General features: G+C 43.6%; 1 protein-coding gene across 4 annotated transcripts; it reads right to left on the minus strand.

Annotated features, from left to right (window-relative positions):
• Window positions 1-3,060: 3,060 nt before the first annotated feature.
• Window positions 3,061-24,566, minus strand: LOC137412951 (lysosomal protective protein-like). Of its 4 annotated transcripts, XM_078771537.1 has the most exons (10): window positions 24,284-24,424; window positions 18,889-18,979; window positions 18,674-18,750; window positions 18,465-18,533; window positions 16,825-16,890; window positions 12,635-12,719; window positions 9,934-10,025; window positions 9,666-9,745; window positions 5,524-5,633; window positions 3,167-5,353 (listed from the first exon to the last, which is right to left on the minus strand). In XM_078771537.1, the coding sequence occupies exons 6-10, from the start codon at window positions 12,710-12,712 to the stop codon at window positions 5,261-5,263; spliced, it is 453 nt and encodes a 150-aa protein (XP_078627663.1). In that variant the 5' UTR covers window positions 12,713-12,719; window positions 16,825-16,890; window positions 18,465-18,533; window positions 18,674-18,750; window positions 18,889-18,979; window positions 24,284-24,424; the 3' UTR covers window positions 3,167-5,260. The 4 variants fall into 4 exon arrangements, with proteins under 4 accessions (XP_078627662.1, XP_078627663.1, XP_078627661.1 ...); XM_078771535.1 differs by lacking the exon at window positions 16,825-16,890 and having other exon boundaries at window positions 24,284-24,566; XM_078771534.1 differs by lacking the exon at window positions 16,825-16,890 and having other exon boundaries at window positions 18,893-18,979; window positions 24,284-24,552.
• Window positions 24,567-24,934: the final 368 nt, after the last annotated feature.

A 24,934-nucleotide genomic window follows, 5' to 3' on the forward strand; every position in this document is an offset into this window, starting at 1 on the left:
ATGGCCGGCCTTATCAGCAAAACGTAAAGGGAAAATTACAGAGGGAAAATCCCTATCGCTAATTAGCACTGCTTCACCCCTCATGTGAAGACACATAAACAGCCTTAAGCTACAATTTCCCGACTTATTACATTGAAATGCTCTGACGCTTTACACGGTCCAAGCTATAATTATACAGTCCTACCTTCCCTACGGTATCCTTTCAGCTACCCCTATAAACATAACAATACCAAACAATAGAAAAGAAGGGACATTCCATCGCATGTGGAAAATGCCAGACGATAAAGAAGGGACATTCTAAAAATCTTGTGTGCATGCTGTATAACCCTTGTGTTCTTCGGAGGAACCATGTAATGCTCTGGAAAAGTTCATATAAAGGGGCACCCTTAATTTACCTCGCCCTTATTTTGGGTTTAGTTTACCTCGTGCAGGATGTTGTGCTGCTACATTAGTTTTATGTTGCTGATCAAAGGTCCGCAGTCGGCCTCCAGGGTTTAGTTTAACTGAGATTCAATTTCTGGTTTCGATTTTCATAGTCGCTGAGGTCGATAAGGCCCCAGTAAAACAAATTTAGTGAGAATCAGTTCAGTTTTGCCGACAGTATAGTGACATGTGGTGAGGCTTTGTCTCTCCCTCCCCCCTTCCGTTCTCCCTCCCCTTTTTTCCCCCCATCCCTTTCCCCTCCCTTCTCTGCTCCCTTCTCCACTCCCTCTCCCCTCCCTGTCCCTTCTCCACTCACTCTCCTCGCACCACCATTCCCTCCCAGAGTGTGCAGTATAGTGAGGCTTCACTCTCCCTCCCCCTTCCTTCCTTTCTCCCTCCCCTCTCTTCCTCCTCCTATCTCCACCTCCCCTCTCTCCCCCACCTCCTCCCATCCCCATCCCCTCCCCATCCCTTCTCCACTCCCTCTCCCCTCCTCTGGTGAAGTTCTGGTGCCCAACTGTTTCTGCTGACGTCCTCCTGCAGTCGGGTTACCTCCTTCCAGGAGGTTGCTGGCAGGATTTGCACACGTACAGTGTCCACCTCAGAAACTCTGCGGCCGCCGCAGGTTTCTGTCAATTTAGGGGGGGTACGGCCGCCGTATCCTAGCCGTAGAGCAAATGTGACTGAGGAGTGAAAGACTTGCCCGAATGTTACTTTAATGTTCTCTCCAATCCAGGTGTGTACACACATCAAGCGATGAAGGCTTATAAGTCACTGGAGGCCCATCGGTACTTCACTGCTGGCTTCGGGCAGACAGTACATCATGTCAAGTCTGCAACAGGGTTGATTATCTTGAAAGCTGATGTACGTCCATCACAGCGGGCTGATGACCCTTCACATCACCCATGGCTAGCCACAAACAGTGACGGAGTAGTGCAAGCTGCCCACTGCACTTGCATGGCTGGGTAAGTTTAAATATAAACTATTACTTTTAACTTCAGTTAGTATTTTCATTACATCACAGCTACTGAAAATATCACTTTCTATCAAGACTATAGTATTTCATATTCATATAATTTACAATAAATTGGGTCGTGTGAGTACTTAATATAATTTTATTTTGTCTCTCCCCTCCAGGCTTGGCGAGTCCTGTTCACACGTTGCTGCCTTGCTCTTCAAGGTGGAGGCAGCAGTTCGTTTCGGGCTGACATCAGTGGCCTGTACAAGCAAGCCGTGTGAGTGGAATAATTACCACACGGATAAGGTTCAGCCAGCTCCAATCCATAACATTGGTTTCTACAACCAGGATGCTATCAAAAAAGTGGATTTGAAAAAAAGAAAGAGACGGCCCACATCACATATGACTCAGCCTTCTGTAGATGAACAGCAGAGTTTCCTTAAACTACTCAGCACCAATGAATGCCCTCCTGTTGCCCTTTCACTATTCTCGCCAACTTCAGCTGCGTTCGAGTCTCAACGGATTCTACCACCAACACCGCATCTGCCGTTGACATTGCGGTCACATTACAAAGAGACTAACAAACAACTACATTCTGCAGAACTGAAAAGAAAATGTGAGGAACTAGCGACATCTTTGGCAGTGAACAAAAGCGAATCTGAATTTTTGGAACAGAAAACTCGACTCCAGGCAAAGACCACCATCTGGCATGAACACCGAGCTGGTCGTATCACTGCCTCTTCTGCTCATACCATCCTGCACACTAACCAGGACAGCCCAGCTCCATCCGCCATCCTCAGATTGACAAAACCGAATCCTTCAGAGATACATTCAGCCCCCCTCATTTATGGCCGCAAAAAGGAACCCGAGGTATTCCAGTTAGCGGGTCAACTCCTCGGACAATATCATGAAAACTGTGAACTCTCGCACTGCGGAATGGTGATATGCGAGGACAAGCCATGGTTGTCAGCATTGTTAAGTGCTCCTGTCATGGGACAAGGATTTTAGAAATCAAGTGCCCGTATTCAGCAAGGGACAAAGAAGCAGAGGAATTTGTTATGACAAGGCATCCTACATGTATGGTGGACACTTGAAAGAGGAACACCAGTACTACACACAAGTTCAGCTAGAAATATATGTTCACAATGTGCAGGCCTGTGAGTTTGTTGTGTATGTGAAAGACTCTCTTCTGCATCAGACAATTGTTCGCAATGATATGTCCCTCAGCAAAATTCTGCCAACGCTTGAAGGATTCTGGAAACGTCACATCACACATGAACTCCTCACTAGATGAGTAGAACATGCAAATGCACAAGTTAAGCGTGATGAACGGATATATTGCTATTGCAGGAAGAAGTGGGATGGAGTTTCTGTTCTAGTTGGATGCGATGGGTGGTCTTGCCCGTTTGAGTGGGTACACTTGAATTGCATACGTCCAGCTAGGAAGACAGCACCGAAAGGCACATGGTACTGTTCGAAATGCTGCCACGAAAAGTAAATTCAAGCATGAAATGCTTGATATCATGTATCGTACTTACAATATAATTTACATGTAATACCTATAATGCCTACATTACCTCGTTCATTTCATAAGTTAGAAATGAAGTACAAGTATAATCAAGGTTCTGTGAAGACAAAGTACAAGAAATAATAAATGAAATAAAGTTGACACCATGAAATTCATTGTGCAGAAGTCATTATATTTGTAATTGTTTTCACATGTGTAAATGTTATGAGACAGTGCAGTATTTTTTTTGAGAAGAAAATGGGAGTGAAGGGGTGGGATGTGAATGAAAAATTTTTTTAATTGAAAGAGAAACATTGCATGTAGTTGAAATAAATTTATAGAAGAAAATGTATATTCACTGCTCGAACCAAAATAACACCATTGTGTTTTTTTATATCACTACCATTTGAAGTATTTCATTTATATCACCGATTCAGATAGAAGTTCGTTGTATTTTGTGTGTGGGTGTATTTTATTGCATGTGATTGGAGCAACAGAAATTCAATGCGTTAATTTTAAGTAAGGTTCATTCCAGCTTATATTCATTATTTTATATGATCCTCCCCCAAAATCATTGATTCATATAAACGGGTTATTGAAATGTTTTCCAACACTTTTAGAAGACACTTTTGTTATAAGTGCTTATTTTTAGATTTGTTTGTATTTACCAACATAAAGGTACATTAAGGGTACCTTATAATTTCCAATAGTAAGTGGATAGGTTTGTTGATTGCACTTAAAAAATGAAACAAAGAAAAAAACACGTCTTGCCAAACTCGCATACTCGCACAGATATTGCTCATACACAATTTCAAATTACAAACAGAATATGCACGCATTACATTACTTACAGGTAAAAATAAGCATAAATCACATCTCGACAAAATCAATGACTAAAAATGAAACACTTAAAAGGCAACTCTCATCACATTCTAGTCAGTCGACAACTCCAAGAAATTTAAAGAATAATTGCAGCAAACAATACAAATTACAGTTGCAAATGTTTATTAAGGGGCTGTCCCAAATGTGTACATTGAACAAAATACTAAGCTTAAATGGAGTGAGCTGGAAAGAACCTGAACCAAATAAAGAAAGAACAAATAACAATATACATGTGACAGTATGACATCAATCTGTACACAATTTGATATTAGCAAATGAAGCCATCATCCTCTATATACAATGCTTCCACCAAGATTGACTAACACTGCACATACTCTTAGCAGTCTATCGATGCTTGCCTCCCCCACTTGGTCCGTTTCATCTTTTAGAGTTTTTATCATTTGGATAGGCAAAGTCCCTTGGAGAATTGTGTAGCGTTTCTTTAAAAGTCCTATTACCCGCTCAACATGGATGCGGATGGAGGACATCTGCCGTGATACTTCAACCTCAGATGCCGACAGTTGCTTCTTTCCTTTGGTGAAGGCAGGTATCACTAGTTACACCCCACATATTACAGCAAAGTCTTCCTGCAGAGTGAACCCCCTATCTGCCAAAATCTGGTCATGCGGCCAATGAAGTTCAGGAGACATAAACCCAGAACGGCGCACAAGTTCAACATCAGACACTCGACCTCTCCATGCTGTTGACAAATATGTAATTGCCCCTAAAGGGTTGCATGCAATGAAAACTTTTGCCGTCGTATGTTTTTTGTAGTTGGAGTAAGTTTGCTGACACGCTAGTAGATTTCCTGCATTTTCAATGAAAATCTCAAAACAGTCTATTATGCCAGTCAAACGTGGATATAACACTTTAAATTCTGGTGGAAGTGTCTGTGCAGCTGCATCCTTTTCTGGCCACTTGAGTAAAAATGACAATTTAGCATACATCACATCGATCCACTTCCAAAAATAGTCTCTAACTGTGGTCTCCCCACAAGCAGCAATATCTGAAATAAGTTCAAATGGCAAGTCCAGGCGAAGTCGAACAAGAGTTATGAAGAACTGATCTATGGAGGCTAGACTGTCCTTTGTCCTCCCACTCACATGGCTAGCCAAAAAATTGAAAGTCTGAAGAAACACAGCCCATGTCAAACCTGTGTAAAAACGGGACTTCGCATCATTGTCCTTAATGACAACTCGATAGCTGAACTCCTTTGTATCGAACTTTAAGTTCATCTAGATGTTGAATGGCCTCCTCCTTCTCCTGTGTCAAATTTTGAATTTCTTCATGAAGATTTGTGATTCGTGTTTGCTCTCGACTTTCATGTGTCTGGGTTGATTTGTCATTGTCAGTTGCCTGTGCTCTATGCTCATCAAGAAGGGCAACACCTAAATTAGTAGCAGTGTTTCTCTCACTTAAAGTCTCCTCAAAGTCCAATCGCTGTTTACATTTTCGCTTGGAAGATGTGTCTTCATGGCGTTGGTGTCGCTTCAGGCTGTGCTCTGCTTTCTGTAGGCTGTGAGGACGATGAGGGAAGATCGACGGCACATAATCAGGATGAAGTGCATCCTTCGAAGGTCGACCTGCAAAAATTAAGCAAACAAACACAAAATGAGAAATAGTGACATCTTGACATCTTTAACAATAACAGTAAAATATCACTCATTCAGCCAAGCATTATCCTTAAATTTGCAATAATTTATTTAACTTCACTGTCGCCCAAACATGCAACGGTAATAATCATAAACCTTACCTGAGACAAAATGATCAGAGCAGATCGTCCTTGAATTGACTGGACGCCAGTGGGATCTATCTTCATTCTCACGGCTGATCGCGGCCAACCACCGGTCTCTTCTCTCTGGACTGCGTAGTCGTTTTGGGATTTCAAAGAAAGATTGTTTCTTATCTCTCGACAGACTGTGATTATGGCAGCCAAACGCTATACAGTTTCGAGGCATTTTAACTCTATGACAACTGATGAAGACGCATAGGATATGTACAACAAACTGAAATATTCTCCCGAAAAAGAACTTGCGAAAAAATAGCAAACCGTTCATAAATTCAGTGAAAGCTGCAACGCAACATAAGTAACTGTTGTGTGTATCGCGCATGTATACACATTACACATGTACGCACACATTGCTACGCGTCTTTGCTTTCATCGGCCCTTCGGTTGTCAAGTGTCAGAGGGTGAAAGTACCCGGATGTACTTTCATACCTGGTGTGCTCGTGAGGTACATGTACACATCCGCGAACTGAACTGAACCGAAACAGGTCAAGAGACCTGTTTTGAATTATTGCTGCCTGCTGGGAAAAGGGGAACTTGAAGATAAAAGTGTGCAGCCCGAAAAGGTTTTTTTTGTTTACTTGTTAACAGTCGGAACTGCTGCTGAGGTCAATTCAGCAGTTAAAATTTTCAAATTTGGTTCAGACGAAGAGATTATCAAGCTTTGCGGAAATTAAATAAAGGCACAAACACTGGTGTTTGTAAGCATTGTGATGTATACAGGAATACAGCAAATCATAGGTATGAAGATCAGCGATATTACCATTCGTGGATATGAAGCTTTATTGGACAGAAACCGACCTGTTCTGAGGCAAGGCATGATTGAGATGTGCGGACAAAATGGTGGAATTAACACCCCAAGCTGAGTGTTCAGGCACTATAAAAAAAAAAAAATCCAATTCGACCAACACACACACACACACACACACACACACACACACACACACACACACACACACACACACACACACACACACACACACACACACACACACACACACACACACACACACACACACACACACACACACACACACACACACACACACAAAGTGTCATAGTATAGAATATAGATAGAAGATGCTATTGTTCAGGAGAATGTTCAGGGAAACGAAGTTCACCCCGATTTTTTTAATGCTGTGAACAAACCTAAGTCACAACACAACAAATATCATTTGTGCCAAATTTGGTCGCAATCTTCGGAGAAGAAGTTTCAAGTGTTTACGGAGGGACAAACGGACGGACTGACGACGCGCCATCGCATAAGTTCCCCTGAACTTCGTTCCAGGTGAGCTAAAAAGCATCACATTGTTGACAAGTATAGCAAACCTTGTTGGGTAGTCCAAGGTAATCAATGGTTACATTAGCCTTCCATGTTGAGAAGGTGAGATGCTTGGCATCAACTACCTTGTGTTGTGGTTATGCCTGAGCCGGGTTGCTGTGGCCGTGCTGGGTTGTTTGTCGTGACCTTCTCAGTCGTCAGTCAGGGCAGGGATTTGTAATTTGTTGAAGGTGTTGGTGCCAACTCATCTACTCTTTACAAAAGACATCGCTGGATCTTTAACGCGAACCAACAACTGGTGCTGGCAGAAGGTCCTCTGGCTAAATACCTTCCAATGGATGGTGCACCCATTGATGTGAAACACCAGGGTGATAGTTTATAGCTGGGTTGGGATTCTCAGTGGGTTGAGTTGAGACAGCTGAAAGCGGAGTGCACACATCTCTCGGCTATCCAGCAAACACAAAACGGATAAAATAATCAATAAGAGTACTTGCTGCCTGCCAATCAATTTGTGCAAATTGCCATTGCTTGCATCCTGTTTTCTTGTACTAGAATATATATATTCTCACAAATTAAATTTTAAGAATATGGGATTTATAAACAAAAAAAACATCAGAAGCTTGTGATTTCCAAAATTTCAATTTTTTTTCCAAAATTTCCAAATTTCCAATTTATTAAATTTTTGTGAGATCCGGATCCGGTTATGAGAGCTTTTCAATTTTTTAAGTGATTCATCACCATTGAGAGATGGGGCCAAAAACAATATAGAGCATAATATCTCAAAACGTTGTGGACGGAATCTGACAAAACATGGTGGACAGGTTCGGTGTGTGATAAGGAAAAACTGATTCAATTTTGGTGAAGATCCGGATCTGGATCCAGATATGAATATTTTTATGCCTCCACCCCCGAAGGTGACCGGAGGGATTATGTTTTCGGGTTGTCCGTCCGTCCGTCTGTACGTACGTACGTACGTACGTACGTCCATCCATCCGTACCGGCTAAACCTCGTTTTTTTTAATCAGCAACTACATGTCCGAAATTGAGGCGAAACGTTCAGGATAGGAGTGACACCCATGCAGAATGCTTTTTTTGATAATTCTGACGTCATAGGTCACGTGGTATTGCAGCCATCTTGGATTAAACGTAAAAAAAATAAAAAATTATTTCTTGGAAACCGCTGAATGGAAAAATTTGAAACTTGCCACATTGTCAAGTACTCCCAATGGGGAACAAAAGCATGATAATGGTGACACCATCGGTGAAGTTGTATACCAGCCAAATATGTTTTAATCGAATTCCTTTTCCTAAAAATCTAAAACTGCAGCACATGATCTGTGACCCATTTGTATTGCAATATTAAATTTATGACATCATCGGTCACATGGTTTGGCAGCCATATTGGATTTAACCTAAAATCTTTTAAAAATATCTTCTTCCAAACCACCAAATTGATTGACTCAAAACTTTACATGTGTCATTGACTAAGCATGGCGATTAAAAGTTGATCACGAAAACATCTTTGGTCACATGGTGTGGCAGCCATATTTGATTGAAGGAAAATATTAAATAATTATATCTCTGAAACAGCTTACCTTATCAATGTGAAATTTTAAACATGTCATCCAACACTATTGTTGCATATAGTTTGAAAATGATGACGTCGTAGGTCACGTGGTCTGGCAGCCATATCGGATAAACAAAACAAACCTGATCCGATCCTGATCCTGATCCGATCCTGATCCTGATCCGATCACGTGGAGTGGCAGCCATATCAGCTTGAAAGCCAATATTTAAAAAAAAATCCCTTCTCTGAAACTGCTTCACCGATCGATGTGAAACCTATCCTGTTTGGTGAAAACAGTTGAAGGGATTTAAATCAAACTTGTTTTAAAGTGATGTTTCACCATTGAGAGATAGGGCCAAAAATGCAATGGTTTCACATATATCCTAAAAATAATGCACATTATTGGCTTCATCCCAAGCGCTGCTACAAATAAAAATTACCAAGACAACTCGCAGGGAAGATTTTTTTTGCCAATGCACAAGATCTTTCGTGTGCAGCGTCCAACGTCCGTAAATGTCAAGCATGGACACAATGATGCAAATTGATGCACTTTACTTTTGTGACTGGACTCAGCGTCGTTTTCTCCCAGAATCGATGTGGATATTGTCTGCCCTCTAAATAATGCAAGTTGCTGCTTACACTTTTTCTTCACCAAAGCTCACTTTAAAATTTGCATTAGTTTGAAGGTGAAGAGATGAACAATCATGTTACTGTACGACACACTTTTGAGTGCATACACTCAAATACCATTCATCAGCGCACTTTCTTGTATTTTTGAGTGCAACACAAATGCGATGCATCAACATGCTCTTCTCCACTTTCCAGTGTGAACACTCAAATCTGATAACAAAGCGACACTGATACACTTTGTAAAGGTTAACCTTCGTCGGAGCAAAAATATTTTTAAAATGGGAATGCCCAAACTGGGCTCTTCCAGCGCTAAATATTCATGCCTACTACTTTTGAAAGGGAACACAGGATCTTTCACATCCACAACCTAAATGTAGAAGTTATAGACAGCGTTACATCCATACCTGAAGAAAGAGGTGCTCCTACTGCCATTGCATCATGAGAACAGTGGTTATTTTTTGGGGTTTTTTAAAACAAGTTTGTCCCTGCCACAGATCGAACCCTGGCGAGACAGCTCAACGGCAAAAAAAAAAAAAAAGAAGCTACCAAATGAGCTCTCTCACTGCTTCGAAGAAAGCAGAAAGAGCTGAACAAGGCCAAAGTAATTGTGATATGGGACAAGGTGTTTACCTTTTGGCCACGTTTGTTGAGATTTGTGTTGAGAAAAGAGATGCCCTGGATGTGGGATGATCAATTGCTTCCCTTCTGAACTAGAATGCAAGACAAACACAGAAAACATTCTTTCAAAACGTCACCTCCCCCCAGCCAAAGGTCATCAAAGAAGCAAGCATATGGGTTGTACATGGAATAACAAGACGCATCCTCTTGCTTCAACTGGTTCATCAGAAAAAGGTCAAATAAAATAAACAAAACTTCAAACAAAATCAATTGCACATACCGAATGCTCTTTGGCACACCGCCATCACATGGGCTGTACAACTTGTATATATTCAGGCCAATGTTCTCCACAATGTTGTCTGCTTCCTTCACCTGCAAATCAAATAAAAGCAAAAAGCCTGGGTCGTTAAAAGCCCTCGCTCGAAAGTTCCAGAGTTACATTCCAAGATGAGACATTTTGTACTTGAATCTGGTGAGTAGGTTCCCGTTTTTGTACACAAAGTCAACAGGACAAAAGGAATAGTAGATGAGTGTGGGGGAGGGGGGGGCGGTAGGAGGGGGAATAGGGGCACAGCAGGGTTGAAGGACAAAATTAGGCAAATAAGGGGTGTGGGGAGGAATGGGGGCAGGAAAGGATGCATGGGTTGGACAACATTGGTACAGAAGGAAACTCTCAGGAGGGAAAACTGGAAATTTGGAATGAGGGTGGGGTTGGGAGGCGGGCTAACGCGGACAGAAAAGATCATTGTTTTGGAATGGGGATGTTCTGATATGGTGGTGAACAGCTGTGTTGAAGACCTGGAAGGAAGAATAGGATTGAAGAGGATGTGTAAATTGGTTCCACAAGCAGGAACAAAAGAAGAACAAATGAGTGGAGGTGAGCAGTGATACTGGATTTAGATCGTTTCATTCGATGGGGGTTGATGGTGGACTGCGTGTGCCCTGCGGAAACCTGGGGGAAAACAAAGCAAGGAACGAGCAAAGGGAGCAAGACCAAAAAGAATGCGGTAGAAGACAAGGAACACCAACCTGTCTGCAATGTGTTACGGTTTGTAACCTTTTTCTTATTCCTTCCCCCCACACCCCCCTGTGAGTTAGACCAAGTGGTTTGGTCCATGTGTGTAAACCTATGATTGGCTGTGGGGCAGGGGTGTGGCCAGGAAGATGATTCAGAGGTCTGAGTGGCTATTTTGGAGGGGGGCTGATGGCAGAGTGCTTTTTTGGGGGTTGTGGAGTGTAGGCAGGTCCAAGGATGGACCTGCCTATACTCCACAACCCGCTGCAATCTCTCCACCTGAAGGGTGACGTTGATCGAAGTCTTGCTGCCTACCACTGGGGCCTGCCTTGGGGCCTACTCGTGGACTTGCCTACTCCTACCCTCTCGTGCTGGGCCTGCCCTGAGGCCTACCACTGTGCCTACTGTTGGGCCTGCCGTGGGGCCTACGACAAGGCCTGCCCTGGGGCCTATTGTTGGGCCTGCCTTGGTGCCTACTCGTGGACTTGCCTACTCCTACCCTCTTGTGCTGGGCCTGCACTGGGGCCTACCACTGGGCCTGCTCTGGGGCCTACTTTTGGGCCTACTGTTGGGCCTGCCCTGGGGCCTATTGTTGGACCGGCCTACTCTTTGACCGGCCTTCTCTTGGACCGGCCTGCTCTTGGACCGGCCTGCTCTTGGACCGGCCTGCTCTTGGACCGGCCTGCTCTTGGACCGGCCTACTCTTGGACCGGCCTACTCTTGGACCTGCCTACTCTTGGACCTGCCTACTCTTGGACCTGCCTCCTCTTGGACCTGCCTCCTCTTGGACATGCCTCCTCTTGGACCTGCCTACTCTTGGACCTGCCTACTCTTGGACCTGCCTACTCTTGGACCTGCCTACTCTTGGACCGGCCTACTCTTGGACCGGCCTACTCTTGGACCTGCCTACTCTTGGACCGGCCTACTCTTGGACCTGCCTACTCTTGGACTGGCCTATTCGGGTTTTTCCCTCTTTTCTCCCTTCTTGGTTTTATGTGTGGGAAGAGATTTTCGTGTGATGATCCATAAATAAAGACAGTGTGATTGAAGGCTTGGCTTGGTGAGCTTCAGGCCGTAACAAATGGGAAAGTGATAGGCCCATATGCTCAGCTTCAGTGCAGGAGATTCCAACAATCTTCTGGTTTGTAGCACATATCTGTCTATGTACATGTTTGTCTGAAACATTTCGTGCATTGAAGTACTACACAGGCTCTAAGGAACTTGGACATCAGAAGTGGAAGAGGCCATTTGGCCCGTCACGCCTGTGCTCTATCAATTCAACATTAATTAAGTACAATGTATCCATTTATCGACTCAGTTTCACGATTCTATACATCCACAGCATCTCTGAGTGAAAGGTCCCATGTAGCTCTCCTATTCTTTACTCCAAGGCTTTACTCCCTAGTCCTGTCACTGTCCATTCTTCAAGGTTCTCCACTTTGAGCCAGAGCACAGCTAGCCCACCCCGCTATCCTAAAGCCTGTACAGCCCGAAAGTGCCAAATTCAACAGAATTTCTCATCGAATGAAAAGTCTGAACTGGGGCATTATTATTTCACATCACAGTCAGGTTGACGGCTTTAAAGTATTCCATCACCTCTTTCTCGTGTTGTACCTCTACCCTTATCAGCCATTTATCGATTCCCAGCTCCATCAGGTCAAACCTGCTCTTCCAATAACTTTGGCAGCATTTCCAGAGCAAATATTTTCATCCACCTTCACTCCCTTTTGTGGAATAATCTTTCCTTATCTGTTCACCCAAGTCCTTCTACGTGCTACAATCAGCACTCTTTCACAGCAAACGCACGACTTTTACAACTCCCATGAACCTTGTCTGAATGCCTGTCCCATGTCAACCCATATTCTCCACAGACGCCTTTCCGTCCGTGCACTGACCTCTCACCCTTTCTTTAACTCTGTCACATAGGCCTTAAAACTCGTGGAAATGGGAAAAAATGAAATCTTACCACAAATGAACATTTTATTCTTGTGGAGTTGTGGAAGTTACATTTGTCTTCCAAACAACAAGCTTTCTGCAAACGCATCCACAAACTGCAAAATCAAGGAATAACAAACGAAAGAGTAAGACATCTGAAATGGAACAGCAAATTATCAATATGTAGAGACCACTTCTAATAACAGGAGTAAAAATATCCCCAAGTGGGCTGTATGCTCAAAGTGGAATTGTATTTTTTTTAAATTGTTTACAAATAAATTTTACATTAAATCCATATATATCTAATTTACACAAGTATTCAACAACCCCCCCCCCCCCCCCCCCTGTCAATACTTCATAAAAGCACCTTCGGCGGTGATTAGAGCTTCGGGCCTTATTGAGGATGTCCATATCAACTTTGCACATCTGGATTTGGGTAGTTTCTCCCATTTTTGCTTGCAGATTTGCTCAAGCTCTGTCAAGTTGGATGGGGAGTCTCGGTGAACAGCAATCTTCAGGTTTTTCCAAAGATTCTCAATGGGATTCAAGTCCTTCTACGTGCTACACGTGGTCTACTCAAGGACTTCCACATTCTTGTTTTGAAACCATTACAGTGTTGCTTTGGCTGTATGTTTGGGGTTATTGTCCTGTTGGAACGTACATCTTTGCCACAGTCTAAGGCCTTTTACACTCTAAAGCAGGTTCTCCTCAAGGATTTTCCTGTATTTGGCTAAATTCATTGCTCCCTCTATCCTTACAAGTCTCCCAGTCCCTGCTGCTGAAATGCATCCCCATAGCATGATGTTGCTCCCACCATGCTTCATGGTAGGGATGGTGTTACCTAGGTGGTGAGCTTTGCTCAGTTTCCACCAGATGTAGTACTTTGCATTCAGGCCAAAAAGTTCAATTTTCAGCTCATCAGGCCAAATAATATTTTGCCTCATGCTCTCAGTCTTTCATGTGCCTTTTTGCAAACTCCAGGCATGCTTGCTGTCTTGTGCCTTTTTCTCAGGAGTGGCTTCTGTCTGGCCCCACTCCCATAAAGCCTAGATTTGTGAAGTGCTGCAGAGACTGTTGTTCTTCCAGCAGGTGTTCCTGTCTCAGCCAAGGAACTCTGTAGTTCTGTCAGAGTGGTCATTGGGTTCTTGGTCACCTCCCTGACCAAGGTCCTTCCTGCCCAGTTGCTCAGTTTGGTCGGACGGCCAGCTCTAAGAAGAGTCTGGGTAGTTCCATATTCTTTCCATTTCTTAATGATGGAGTTCACTGTGCTCTTGGGAACTTTCAACCCTATTTATATTGTTTTATATTGTTTTATCTCCTTCCCCAGATCTCTGCCTCCTTACAATTGTATCTCGGAGATCTACGGACAGTTTCTTGGCCTTCGTGGTAGAGTTTCTTCTCTGCCATGCACTGTCAATTGTGGGACCTTACATATCGAAAAGTGTGTTTCTTTCGAAATCATGTCCAATCAATCAAATTAGCCACAGGTAGATTCCAAGCAAGTTGGATAGACATCTCAAGGATTATCAAAGGAAACTGGACGCAATTGAGATCACTTTGGAATGTTATAGCAAAGTGGTTGAATACTTATTTACTCGTCATTTCAGCTTTTCATTTTTCATTAATTTGTAAACATTTCTAAAAATAAAAATACACTTTGACATTACGAGTTTCATGTGTCGATGGGTGACAAAAAAAATCTCAATTTAATCCATTTTAAATCCAGGCAGTAACACAACAAAATGTCAAAAAGTCAAGGGGTGTAAATACTCTCTGAGGGCACTACACACAAGAAAAAGAAGTTACAACTAGACAGTCGATGTCAAGTAATTTTGTACGAATGAGAACCACCACGAAGCAGGAGAAAACCACAAAGGGCTGGAAGCAATTTAGGGATACCTCAAAGAGCTGGAAGCAATTTAGGGATACCACAAAGGGCTGGAAGCACTTTAGGGATACCTCAAAGGGCTGGAAGCAATTTAGGGATGCCTCAAAGGGCTGGAAGCAATTTAGGGATACCTCAAAGGGCTGGAAGCAATTTATGGATACCTCAAAGGGCTGGAAGCAATTTAGGGATACCTCAAAGGGCTGGAAGCAATTTAGGGATACCTCAAAGGGCTGGAAGCAATTTAGGGATACCTCAAAAGGATGGAAGCAATTTTGGGATACCTCAAAGGGCTGGAAGCAATTTAGGGATACCTCAAAGGGCTGGAAGCAATTTAGGGATACCTCAAAGGGCTGGAAGCAATTTAGGGATACCTCAAAGGGCTGGAAGCAATTTAGGGATACCTCAAAGGGATGGAAGCAATTTAGGAGTACCACAAGAGGCTGGCAAGACAGCTTGGAGGTATGCGCACCCACCTGGTTCTGAATCTCGACCCAGATATAAACTGTCACCCTGGTGTTTCTTGTGCAGGGCAAGGCATCAGTGTGCACTGTCTGTTGGAAGGACAAGCCGAAGCACCCATTTGCCAGGATTAAAGATCCTGCAGCATCATGCATGAAGAGTGGACGAGTTATCAACAGCACCCTTGAAGGGGAACCCAAATACGCAGACCTCCCTGACGCTAATCTATCCATCGATACCCTACAAAATAGATTTGACGTGTCTTTTTCCATTTCTGATTTAAAAAGTGGGTAATTTTGTGATGAAAAGTTGAAATCTTCTTCACATTTAGCCATGACGTCACACCGGAAGTTGCCCGTCATATTTGTACTGTCTACAGGTTACATCGCAGTACGATTTAACTCAAACGACGAACAATCTTCGAATTTCTACAAATATGTCAGGTCGATGCGTCCTTGGTAGTTACAGTATATATAGTGTGCGCCATAGTGTAATAGTACACAAACCAAGATGGCTTAATACTACACCAATGGCCGAACGATACAAAGGTTGCCAGAAATTGGACGAGGTTTGTCCGAAACACCAGAATGTGGATAGTGCCTACAAAATGTTCGTTTTTGTGTTCGGAACATTTCACAGAGCACTGTTTTGAAACAACAGAGATGGCTATAGATCTTGTGGTTATCCATCACGATTGAGGGAGGACACCATTCCCACAATGAGGCGGAAGAAACAGCCATCGCTCAAAACTGTAAGACCATCTTTAACCAGCTATCAGCACGTGTGCACAGATGATTTCAGCAGTGAATCAAACACCCGTGTTGGCCTGCTGGCAACTGACCTCACCTCGCCACTACCCCATACCCCTCCCCTCCTCCACTGGGGTGGGACATCGACATGCCACGACACAGCACGGACACAGCACAACCACAGATACAAATGGCGTCCCGGGAAAGTATGAAACTGGGCCATCCTGGAACATATAGGACACCGGTCAGCCTGCTATGGTGGGACAAAGCTTTGGTCAATGTACGAGTGTTTCTGGGCAGTGTCGTGCCATGCTGTATCCGTTTCAGCCATGTCCATCCTGTATTTCTCCTGGAATAATACAACCGATTCATCAATTTATACAAAATCTCTGAAAAATTAATAGGCTACAAATATCATTTTGAATCTTCATTGAGGTACTAACACAGCCATCTTCACCAACGCCATCGTTGTCTGAATCGTTCACACATGGCTCAAAATGATACAGCTCCACAATTACCCCAAAATCGTTTTCCATCACTAATTTTGACTCCAATAGTTTCTTCAAAATCACGCTGATCAGTTTCAACATGCTGAGAACCTCAGAGTTGCTCATGACGGTGGATTCAGTATCGAAATCCGAGATCGAAATACACTGTTCAATATGCAAAGCCACCATTTGGATAAAGAAGAGTTCACAATGTGACATCACTGACAAAATCGAAAAGACACTCGAGGTCTAGGGCTTTTTTTTTCACACGTTGTTTATTGGCAGAGAAATTCCCAAAAAAAAAATCTTTAAATTCAAACGTGATTAATGATTTTTCAATGGTTTTCAGAAAAAAGAAATTGCGTTTGGGTTCCCCTTCAACAAATGACAAGTTCCTGCCACCAATCGAAGGTCAGGTCTACCCAGCTGCTTCTAAAAACACTTGGTCCAGAAATGCTTCCTCGGCTAACCCCACACAAGTGCAATTAATTTGGGCCTTTGAAGAACCAGAGGAGAAGGAAGGAGAAAAAGGTATATTGCAGATGTCCCATTGTCCCAGGCTCACCACACACATGGCATATTTATCTCACAAATTGCCCAACACAACATATTCAAACCAATGCATATCCCTGCTCACATTATGGAGAACAGTAGTCTTCATCTGAAGAGTAGTTTTGTTCATCGGAGATTATTTTCTATCGTGCTGGAGTCAAACAACAGCAGTATTTCATCATCAAATGGCCAGTGGGCCCATCCATTCTCAACCCACAACATTGAATTGTTTATTTGTGTACATTCTGTTACGTTTGTGGGGGTAAAGAATGAAATACCTTAGTCGAGATAGAATCGTATCGATTAGCATGCTCCGAGTGTCGCAAAGAAGCCATTTCGATGTATCTAAGTAGGGTTGAATGTCCGGTTAAGTGTTTACATGGCTCCATACAAAAGGGTGGAGCTTGTGTTAAAAAAAGATAGGGATTATATGATGAACTCCCTTGTGTGTAGTTGCCCTCGGTGATTTCTCCCTATGATGTTTTATTACAAATAAAAAGCCATGTCACAAACGCTCCATTCACAGCCGATGCCATCAGGGCTGACAGACACCCGGGCATTCTCGATCGGGAGACTAGGCCTCGCCCCGATGACGTGTGGCGAAGAGGCCACGCCCCGGCCTTCGTGATTGGTGTAGGTGCGATGGGGTGATGGGCAAGGCTCAGGTGATTGTTAGAGAGAAAAGCAATCGTCAAACATTCGAGAACGGAAGGAAAAAAGACGCAGTCAAGCCATCTTGCTCTCTTCTGGTCTTGGCGGGCATGGCGAACGGTCGCATTTTTAACTCTCCTTTGTTCTGGCAATCAAATCTGGCAGTTGCTTTTGTTCTTTGTCCCTGGTTTGGCTGTTCCTGGCTCATGTGCGATCATGGAGAGGAAGAAGCGGACCCTCTCTCTCTCTCTCTGATCGAACGGGTGGACGTTTGGCTGCCTGCTGCTTGGTCAGTGTGCGGGCGCGCTTGACCTGCGCCATTGTGGATGCGTCGATGCTCAGTCCTTTCACCAACGGACCAGACGCGTTCAACGAACATCAAGCCCCTCGTTAACTATTTAATCATCAGAGCTAAGTGCCGGCCGGCAGAAACATTATTTATTTTTACTTTTGTTTTCCCCTTGTTTGAAAACGAGTGAGTGGAGACGTCTCAAGTTAGAATTTTGTTTTACCTCACATTCATTTTATTTGGTTTACAATTACTTTTAATAAATTCATTATTTGTTGAATTTTACTTTTCTTGTCCTGGTTCGTTTCTTTGTTTTGTGGGTTCGGAATAACCACGTGTGTTCCCGATCAGATAAGGCTTCGGGCCTTTCCCGCACGCGCCAAAGACAATCCCGCCAAGGTTTGAAATACGCCCCGGAGTTAAAGCTCGTTTCGGTTATTCGTCACCCAGGGGTCGTAACCCCGGGAACGCGACAATACATAAGATCAATGGTGTTCCGTATCATTTTGTTTCATTTGTGGGTGATCAAACCTGGATCCACTTTGACCCCGGTAAAACCCCTGAGACGCCGATTTTTTTAATGCCGTGAACAAACTTTAGTGACAACACAACAAATATCATTTGTGCCAAGTTTGGTTACAATCCCATCAGCGGTTTCAGAGAAGAAGTTGTAAGTGTTTACGAACTGACGATGCACCATCGCATAAGCTCCCCAGAACTACATTCCAGGTGAGCTAAAAATGAATACACTGAACACCAATCAACACAATGGTATTTAACCTTACCTCGAGACCCGTGACAGCATTTCCAATCCACACCAGCAATGCACTTTTTTGGTAAAGTCGAGTCAGTACCTAAAACATGAAATATGACGATGAAGCAATTATGGTGAATGTCTCATGTTTACCAAAGTATCAAACAGACAACACAGACATAACCAGCAAAGAGCCAAAATGGATACCATTCAACGATCTAACGCAAATTATAAACTCACATGTCGACGCTTGTCCAACGTGTCATAGTAGTGTTTGCAAAATTCTTCAGCTGCCAAACAGGACTGTTCAACCAATCCTGAAAAGTCCAAAATAAAAAAATAAAATAAAGTGAATTAAATAAATTAAAAAAAGAATAAAAAATGTAATATAAAAAAAATTAAAGAAATAAAAATATTAAATAAATAAATACATACATACATACACACACACATACATACAATCGATTTTCATAGTCATCCCACCAGCTGCTCACTAGTCCTGTGTCCATCATGTCGATTTGCAGTCGAAGATCCATGTGCATGCCACTGACATGGATGACAAAGACATTGGTAAACAGTATTTTTATACAAATCACAAAGACAAAAGTAAACCATGGAAAGATACATAAGGTGGGATGGTCATTTCAGGAGTTGTGTGTGTGACTGAACTGAACACGATACGTACGATGGACAGAGATTCTACATGTCGGGGGTCAAAGCAGTACCCTCTACAACTACACATGTTCAACTTGTCTTAGTGTGGTGTACATGTGTGTGTACATGTGTGTGTACATGTATATGTGTATGTGTGTATATACTGTATTTATTTTTATATATATATATATATATATATATATGTCCCGGTGTGTACCCTGGTTAGAATAGGTACACCGTATCCCTGCGTGTCGTAAGAGGCGACTAAGAGAGCTAACGTCAGGAAGGGCATCCGGCCATAAAAACATTGCCTCAAAGAGAGAACCATGACAATTACAACTACATATGGGCAGGGTACAGCCAGAATGGAGATCAGTTTCTGAGGTTTGGGACATGGAATGTAGGGACAATGACAGGGAGATCAGGAGAAGTGGTGGAAGTATTGGTCAGAAGAAGAGTGAATATATTGTTGCGGATATGAGGACTGTATTTTTTTTTGATTGTGTGCTTTATTATTATTATTATTGTTATTCTGCGCCTCCTGCCTCCGGAGCTGTGTAAAGGTCAAAGGGCGTCCCATAATTAGTCCACAAGCATACACGTCAGCCAATCATAGAATACCCCTGTTCGATAGTTATATCTTATTCTGTGTTTTAGGGTAAGGCTGTGTCTCCCATTAATATAAGTACTCCATTGCACCAAGTGAAAGAGATAGATTCCCTTCATTCCCACTCCCAAAACTTCCATTCCCCCTTTTCATCAATTGCCATTCGCATTGCCAACTGCATTTTGGGCGGTTTTCTCTTTATCCACCATTGGCCACGAGGCAGGGTTGGGGAAGAAAGGCGGGTCCCCACCTCGTCATAGAGGGGAGGAGTGAACCAGACCTTGCCGACCAACCCAGAACGAGGGGTTGACTTTAGAGGGCGGAGAGAGAACGTTTTGGGGAGGTTCGCAAAAGGGTCAAGGGTGGGGCTTATATAACCCGAGGCAGAGGCCCCCAGAGAGAGTCGAGGAGGGAGGAGATCAGAAGACAGAAAGGCCTTGAGTTGGACTAAGCAAGAGAGGAAGTTGTTGGACTGGGTGGGACTAAGAAAGAGAGAGAAAGAGTCCTGAAGCTTGTGAGGGAAGGAGAGAGAACCCGTCACACCAACCCCCCACCAGCCGCCTTGGCTCCACCAAGCGTTCACCTCCACCAAGGCTCCACCAAGCTCTGCGTTGGCTCCACCAAGCATTCACCTCCACCAAGGCTCCACCAAGCTCCGCGTTGGCTCCACCAAGCGTTCACCTCCACCAAAGCTCCACCAAGCTCCGCGTTGGCTCCACCAAGCGTTCACCTCCAGCCATCCACCTCCTGCGATTCCTGTCATCATTCCCCGCGTGAGTCTGTCTTTTGTTTGTTCTGTCCTGGGTTAATTAAGACTGTAGGTAAGCTAGTATTTTCACTGTGTCACCTGCGTCTTATGTGCTGTAAATAAACGTGACTGCTTTCTTTTTGCTTATGTGTGTAAATAGTAAATAAATTTAGTAGTATTTCCAAACCTTTCTTTGCCTTCGTCTTCCTCTTTGCATTCGTCGTTTTAGTCTTTTCCCTCATTGAGCAGCCGCGGTGCGATCCGGCCAACGTTTGGGTGGAATCGGGTTCTAATCGGGGAATAACTGTTCGGTCGCGGTAATACCAACCGCTCGGTAAAATAACATCTTTAACCGCGTCCGCAACAATATGTTGTGTGCAAGAGACGAGATGGAAGAGAAGTGGTCTGAGAATGGTGAAGGGTAGGCAGGGACAGAAATACAAGTTTGTGTGGCAAGGGTGCCCGGAGGGCGTGAATGGTGTTGGTGCCCTGTTTTCTGAGGAGTTTGTAGACAGTGTGGTGAGTGTGACTAGAGTGAGTGAAAGGTTGATGATGGTGAAAATGATGATTGGAAAGCTCTTGATGAACGTCATCTCGGGATATGCTCCGCAGGTTGGTCGGAGCGATGAAGAGAAGGACATGTTCTGGTGTGCGATAGAGAAGCTGATGGAAAATGTGAAAGATGAGGAAGTTGTTGTGGTTGGAGGAGACCTAAATGGACATGTGGGAAGGAGTATGGACGATTTTGAGGGAGTTCATGGGGGTTACGGATATGGTGTGAGAAATGGAGAAGGTGAAAGGATTTTGGAGTTTGCTGATGGAGCCGATTTGTTGATTTGTAATACTCAGTTCCAGAAAGAGGATAATAAGCTTGTTACATACACGTCAGGTGGGTCGACGACAACCGTTGACTACCTGATGGTGCTTAGGCGAGATAGGGGGCACCTTCGGGACACAAAGGTGTTCCCGGGGGAGGAGGCTGTTTCACAGCACCACTTGGTTGTCTGCGACATAAGGTGAAAGGTGCGAGGAGAGCTCGGCGGGTGAAGTACCAACCGAGAATGAAGGTGTGGAGGTTGAAAGAGGTGACAGTAAGGGAGGCATTAAAAGAGAGGCTGAGTAGAATAGAGGATGATGTGGTTGAGCTTGAACGTGGTTGGATGTCAATGAAAGATAGTCCGTTGGGAGCCGTTGGTGAGGTATGTGGATGGACAAAAGGACCACCGAGGCACTCGGAAACATGGTGGTGGGATGATGAAGTTGGAAAGAGGATTGACGAGAAGAGGAAGAAGTTCAAGGAGTGGCAGAAGGAGAAGGGTACGGGGGCAGAAGAGGCAGAGCATGAAAGTTATAAGGCAGCCAAGAAGGCTGCAAAGAAAGAGATAGCAAAGGCGCAGGAGGCATGTACGAAAATGTTCGGAGAACGCTTGGATTCGGGAGAGGGTCAGAGAGCGGTATTCAGGATTGCAAAGCAGATAGCGAAAGGGAGGTGTGATGTGATGGGGGTGAGTTGCTTGAAGGATGAAGTGGGACAAATCGTTGTGGACCCAGATGGAATTAAAGGAAGATGGAAAAGATATATGGAAATGCTGTTGAATACAGAGAATGAATGGGATGGCAACATAGAGATTAACCAAGTTTTAGGACCAGCAGAGAAGATAACTGAGAAGGAAGTTGAGGAAGCGATAAAAGCAATGAAGAGTAGAAAAGTGGGAGGGCCGACAGGAGTTGTGGGAGATATGTTGAAGGCAGCAGGAAGTTGGGGTGTGAAGAGAATGACAGAGATCTGCAATCTGGTGGTGAAAGAAGGCCGCATTCCAGTGGTTTGGGAACTGAGTACCCTCGTCCCTCTATACAAGAGGAAAGGTGACCCTCTGGACTGTGGCTCGTACCGAGCGATAAAGTTATTTGAGCATGGAATGAAGGTATTGGAAAGGGTGTTGGAGAGGAGGATAAGGAAGGAAGTGAAGATTGACAAAATGCAGTTTGGATTTATGCCAGGAGGAGGAACGACAGACGCGCTCTTTGTTGTGAGGCAGTTGCAGGAGAAGTACATGGAGAAGAGGAAGAAGTTCTTTCTTGGGTTTGTTGATCTGGAGAAAGCATTCGATAGGGTTCCACGCAAAGTATTGACATGGGCAATGAGGAAGTTAGGAGTGGAGGAATGGTTGATCAGAGTAGTGATGGCAATGTACAAAAGAGCACGCACAGCTGTAAGGACGAAGGACAGGAACAGTGGTGAGTTTGGGGTGAAGGTGGGAGTGCATCAGGGGTCGATACTAAGTCCACTACTATTTGTAGCTGTGATGGAGGTGCTGGCTCAGAACGTAAAGGAGGGTTTACCGTGGGAGTTGTTGTATGCAGATGATCTGGTGTTGATTGCGGAAAGTATGGATGGACTGAAGGAAAAGATGAACAAGTGGAAGGAATGTATGGAGACAAAAGGTCTGAAGGTGAATATAGGAAAGACGAAGGTGATGGTAAAGCATGTGGTGACGTGGAAAGAACTGGGAGGTGGCCATGTGCTGTGTGCAGGAAGGGTGTCGGAGTGAACTCCATTCAATGTACAATGTGCGCTGAGTGGGGGAGGTGGCCATGTGCTGTGTGCAGGAAGGTTGTCGGAGTGAACTCCATTCAATATACAATGTGCGCCGAGTGGGTTCATCAAAAATGTAGTGGTCTGAGAGGGTCATTAACCAGTGTGGCAGCTACATTCAAATGTAAGGTATGCATAGAGGGAGCTGCAGATGGTGGAAATGTTGAGTTGGATCTTGGAGACGGCGTGAAGCTGGAAGGTGTGAAAACATTTTGCTACCTCGGAGACATGCTGAATGGAGAAGGTGGATCAGACTTGGCAACGGTTGCTCGAATGAGATGTGCAAGGAAGAAGTTTCGGGAACTGAGTGGCGTGCTGATGAGGAGGGGAGTGTCATTGAAGCTGAAGGGAAAGGTGTATGCTGCATGTGTGAGAAGTGTTATGATTTATGGGAGTGAGACATGGGTCATGAATGTAGAGCAGCAACGAAGGCTGGAAAGGGTGGAAATGCGAATGGTTCGGTGGATGTGCAGAGTATCGTTGAGAGAGAGGAAGACAAATGATGAAGAGCGAAAGATGATGGGAATAGAGCCTGTGATGGATGCTGTGAAGAGGAACAGGTTGAGATGGTTTGGTAATGTGTTGAGGAAGGATGAAAATGACTGGTTGAGAAGAGTGATGGAAATGAATGTAGAAGGAAGTAGAGGACGGGGAAGACCAAGAAAGACTTGGCTAAAGATGGTGGAAGAAGAAATGTGGGCAAGGGGGTTATCAAGGGGAGATGCAGAAAATAGGGCAAAATGGAGAAGATTGTGATGGGGACCGCAAGGCTAACCCCCGCTCTTACAGGGAAAATGGCCTTGAAATGCATGTTGTTATATATATATATATATATATATATATATATATATATATATATATATATATATATATATATATATATATATATATATATATATATGTGTGTGTGTGTGTGTGTGTGTGTGGGTGTCTCTGTGTACATATGTGTGTGTGTATATATATATATATATGTGTGTGTGTGTGTGTGTGTGTGTGTGTGTGTGTGTGTATACATATGTGTGTGTATATATGTATATATATATATATATATATATATATATATATATATATATATATATGTGTGTGTGTGTGTGTGTGTGTGTGTGTGTGTGTGTGTGTGTGTGTGTGTATGTATATATATATATATATATATATGTTTGTGTGTGTATGTATGTATGTATGTGTGTATATATGTGTTTGTGGGTGTACGTGTGTGTGTGTGTGGTTGTGGATCTACTGATTTACCATCAATTGATGTGGATCCATGGTCGAGGTTGTGGATCCGCCATTTGGAGAGGTCCTGGGCTGAAAGGATCGAAACCTCGAGGGAGAACGGTGCCCAGCTGATGATCCATGCAGTCGGGGAACTAGTCAATTGCTTACGTGTTAAGGTTCCTGCTTTCGGTGGAGAAACTATGTTTGAGGTTTACAATTAAATAAAGTTGAATATGGGATGTCGTGAAATTAACATCATTTATAGCAATCCTTTAAATTATTTATATTTAAGTTTATGAACAACCTTCACTGCACAATTAATTAAATGTGTGTGTGTGTGTGTGTGTGTGTGTGTGTGTGTGTGTGTGTGTGTGTGTGTGTGTGTGTGTGTGTGTCTGTGAATAAAAGAGAGAGATAGAATTGTGAGGAACAGAAATGAAAAAACGAGATGTGTGTGTGTATGCATGTATGTGTGTGTGTGTATATGTGTGTGTGTGTGTGTGTGTGTGTGTGTGTGTGTGTGTGTGTGTGTGTGTGTGTGTGTGTGTGTGTGTGTGTGTGTGTGTGTGTGTGTGCACGCACATGCATTCACATGTTATCAGAAGTAAATACATTGTGTAGATGACATCATTTGTGCATCTGATAAATTGCCAGTAACCATTTTGTGAAACTGAATGTACA

The sequence above is a fragment of the Myxine glutinosa genome, chromosome 2 (genome assembly GCF_964187855.1).
Source record: "Myxine glutinosa chromosome 2, kmMyxGlut1.1, whole genome shotgun sequence".
Taxonomy (NCBI): domain Eukaryota; kingdom Metazoa; phylum Chordata; class Myxini; order Myxiniformes; family Myxinidae; genus Myxine; species Myxine glutinosa.

Coding starts and splice junctions, on each gene's coding strand:
- LOC137412951 (XM_078771535.1), bottom strand. CDS start 18,484: ATGCTGTCACGGGTCTCGAG. Junction 12,720..18,464: donor ATGCTGTCACGGGTCTCGAG/GTAAGGTTAAAT, acceptor TTGATTTTGCAG/TTTGTGGATGCGTTTGCAGA. Junction 10,026..12,634: donor GAATAAAATGTTCATTTGTG/GTAAGATTTCAT, acceptor TTTGATTTGCAG/GTGAAGGAAGCAGACAACAT.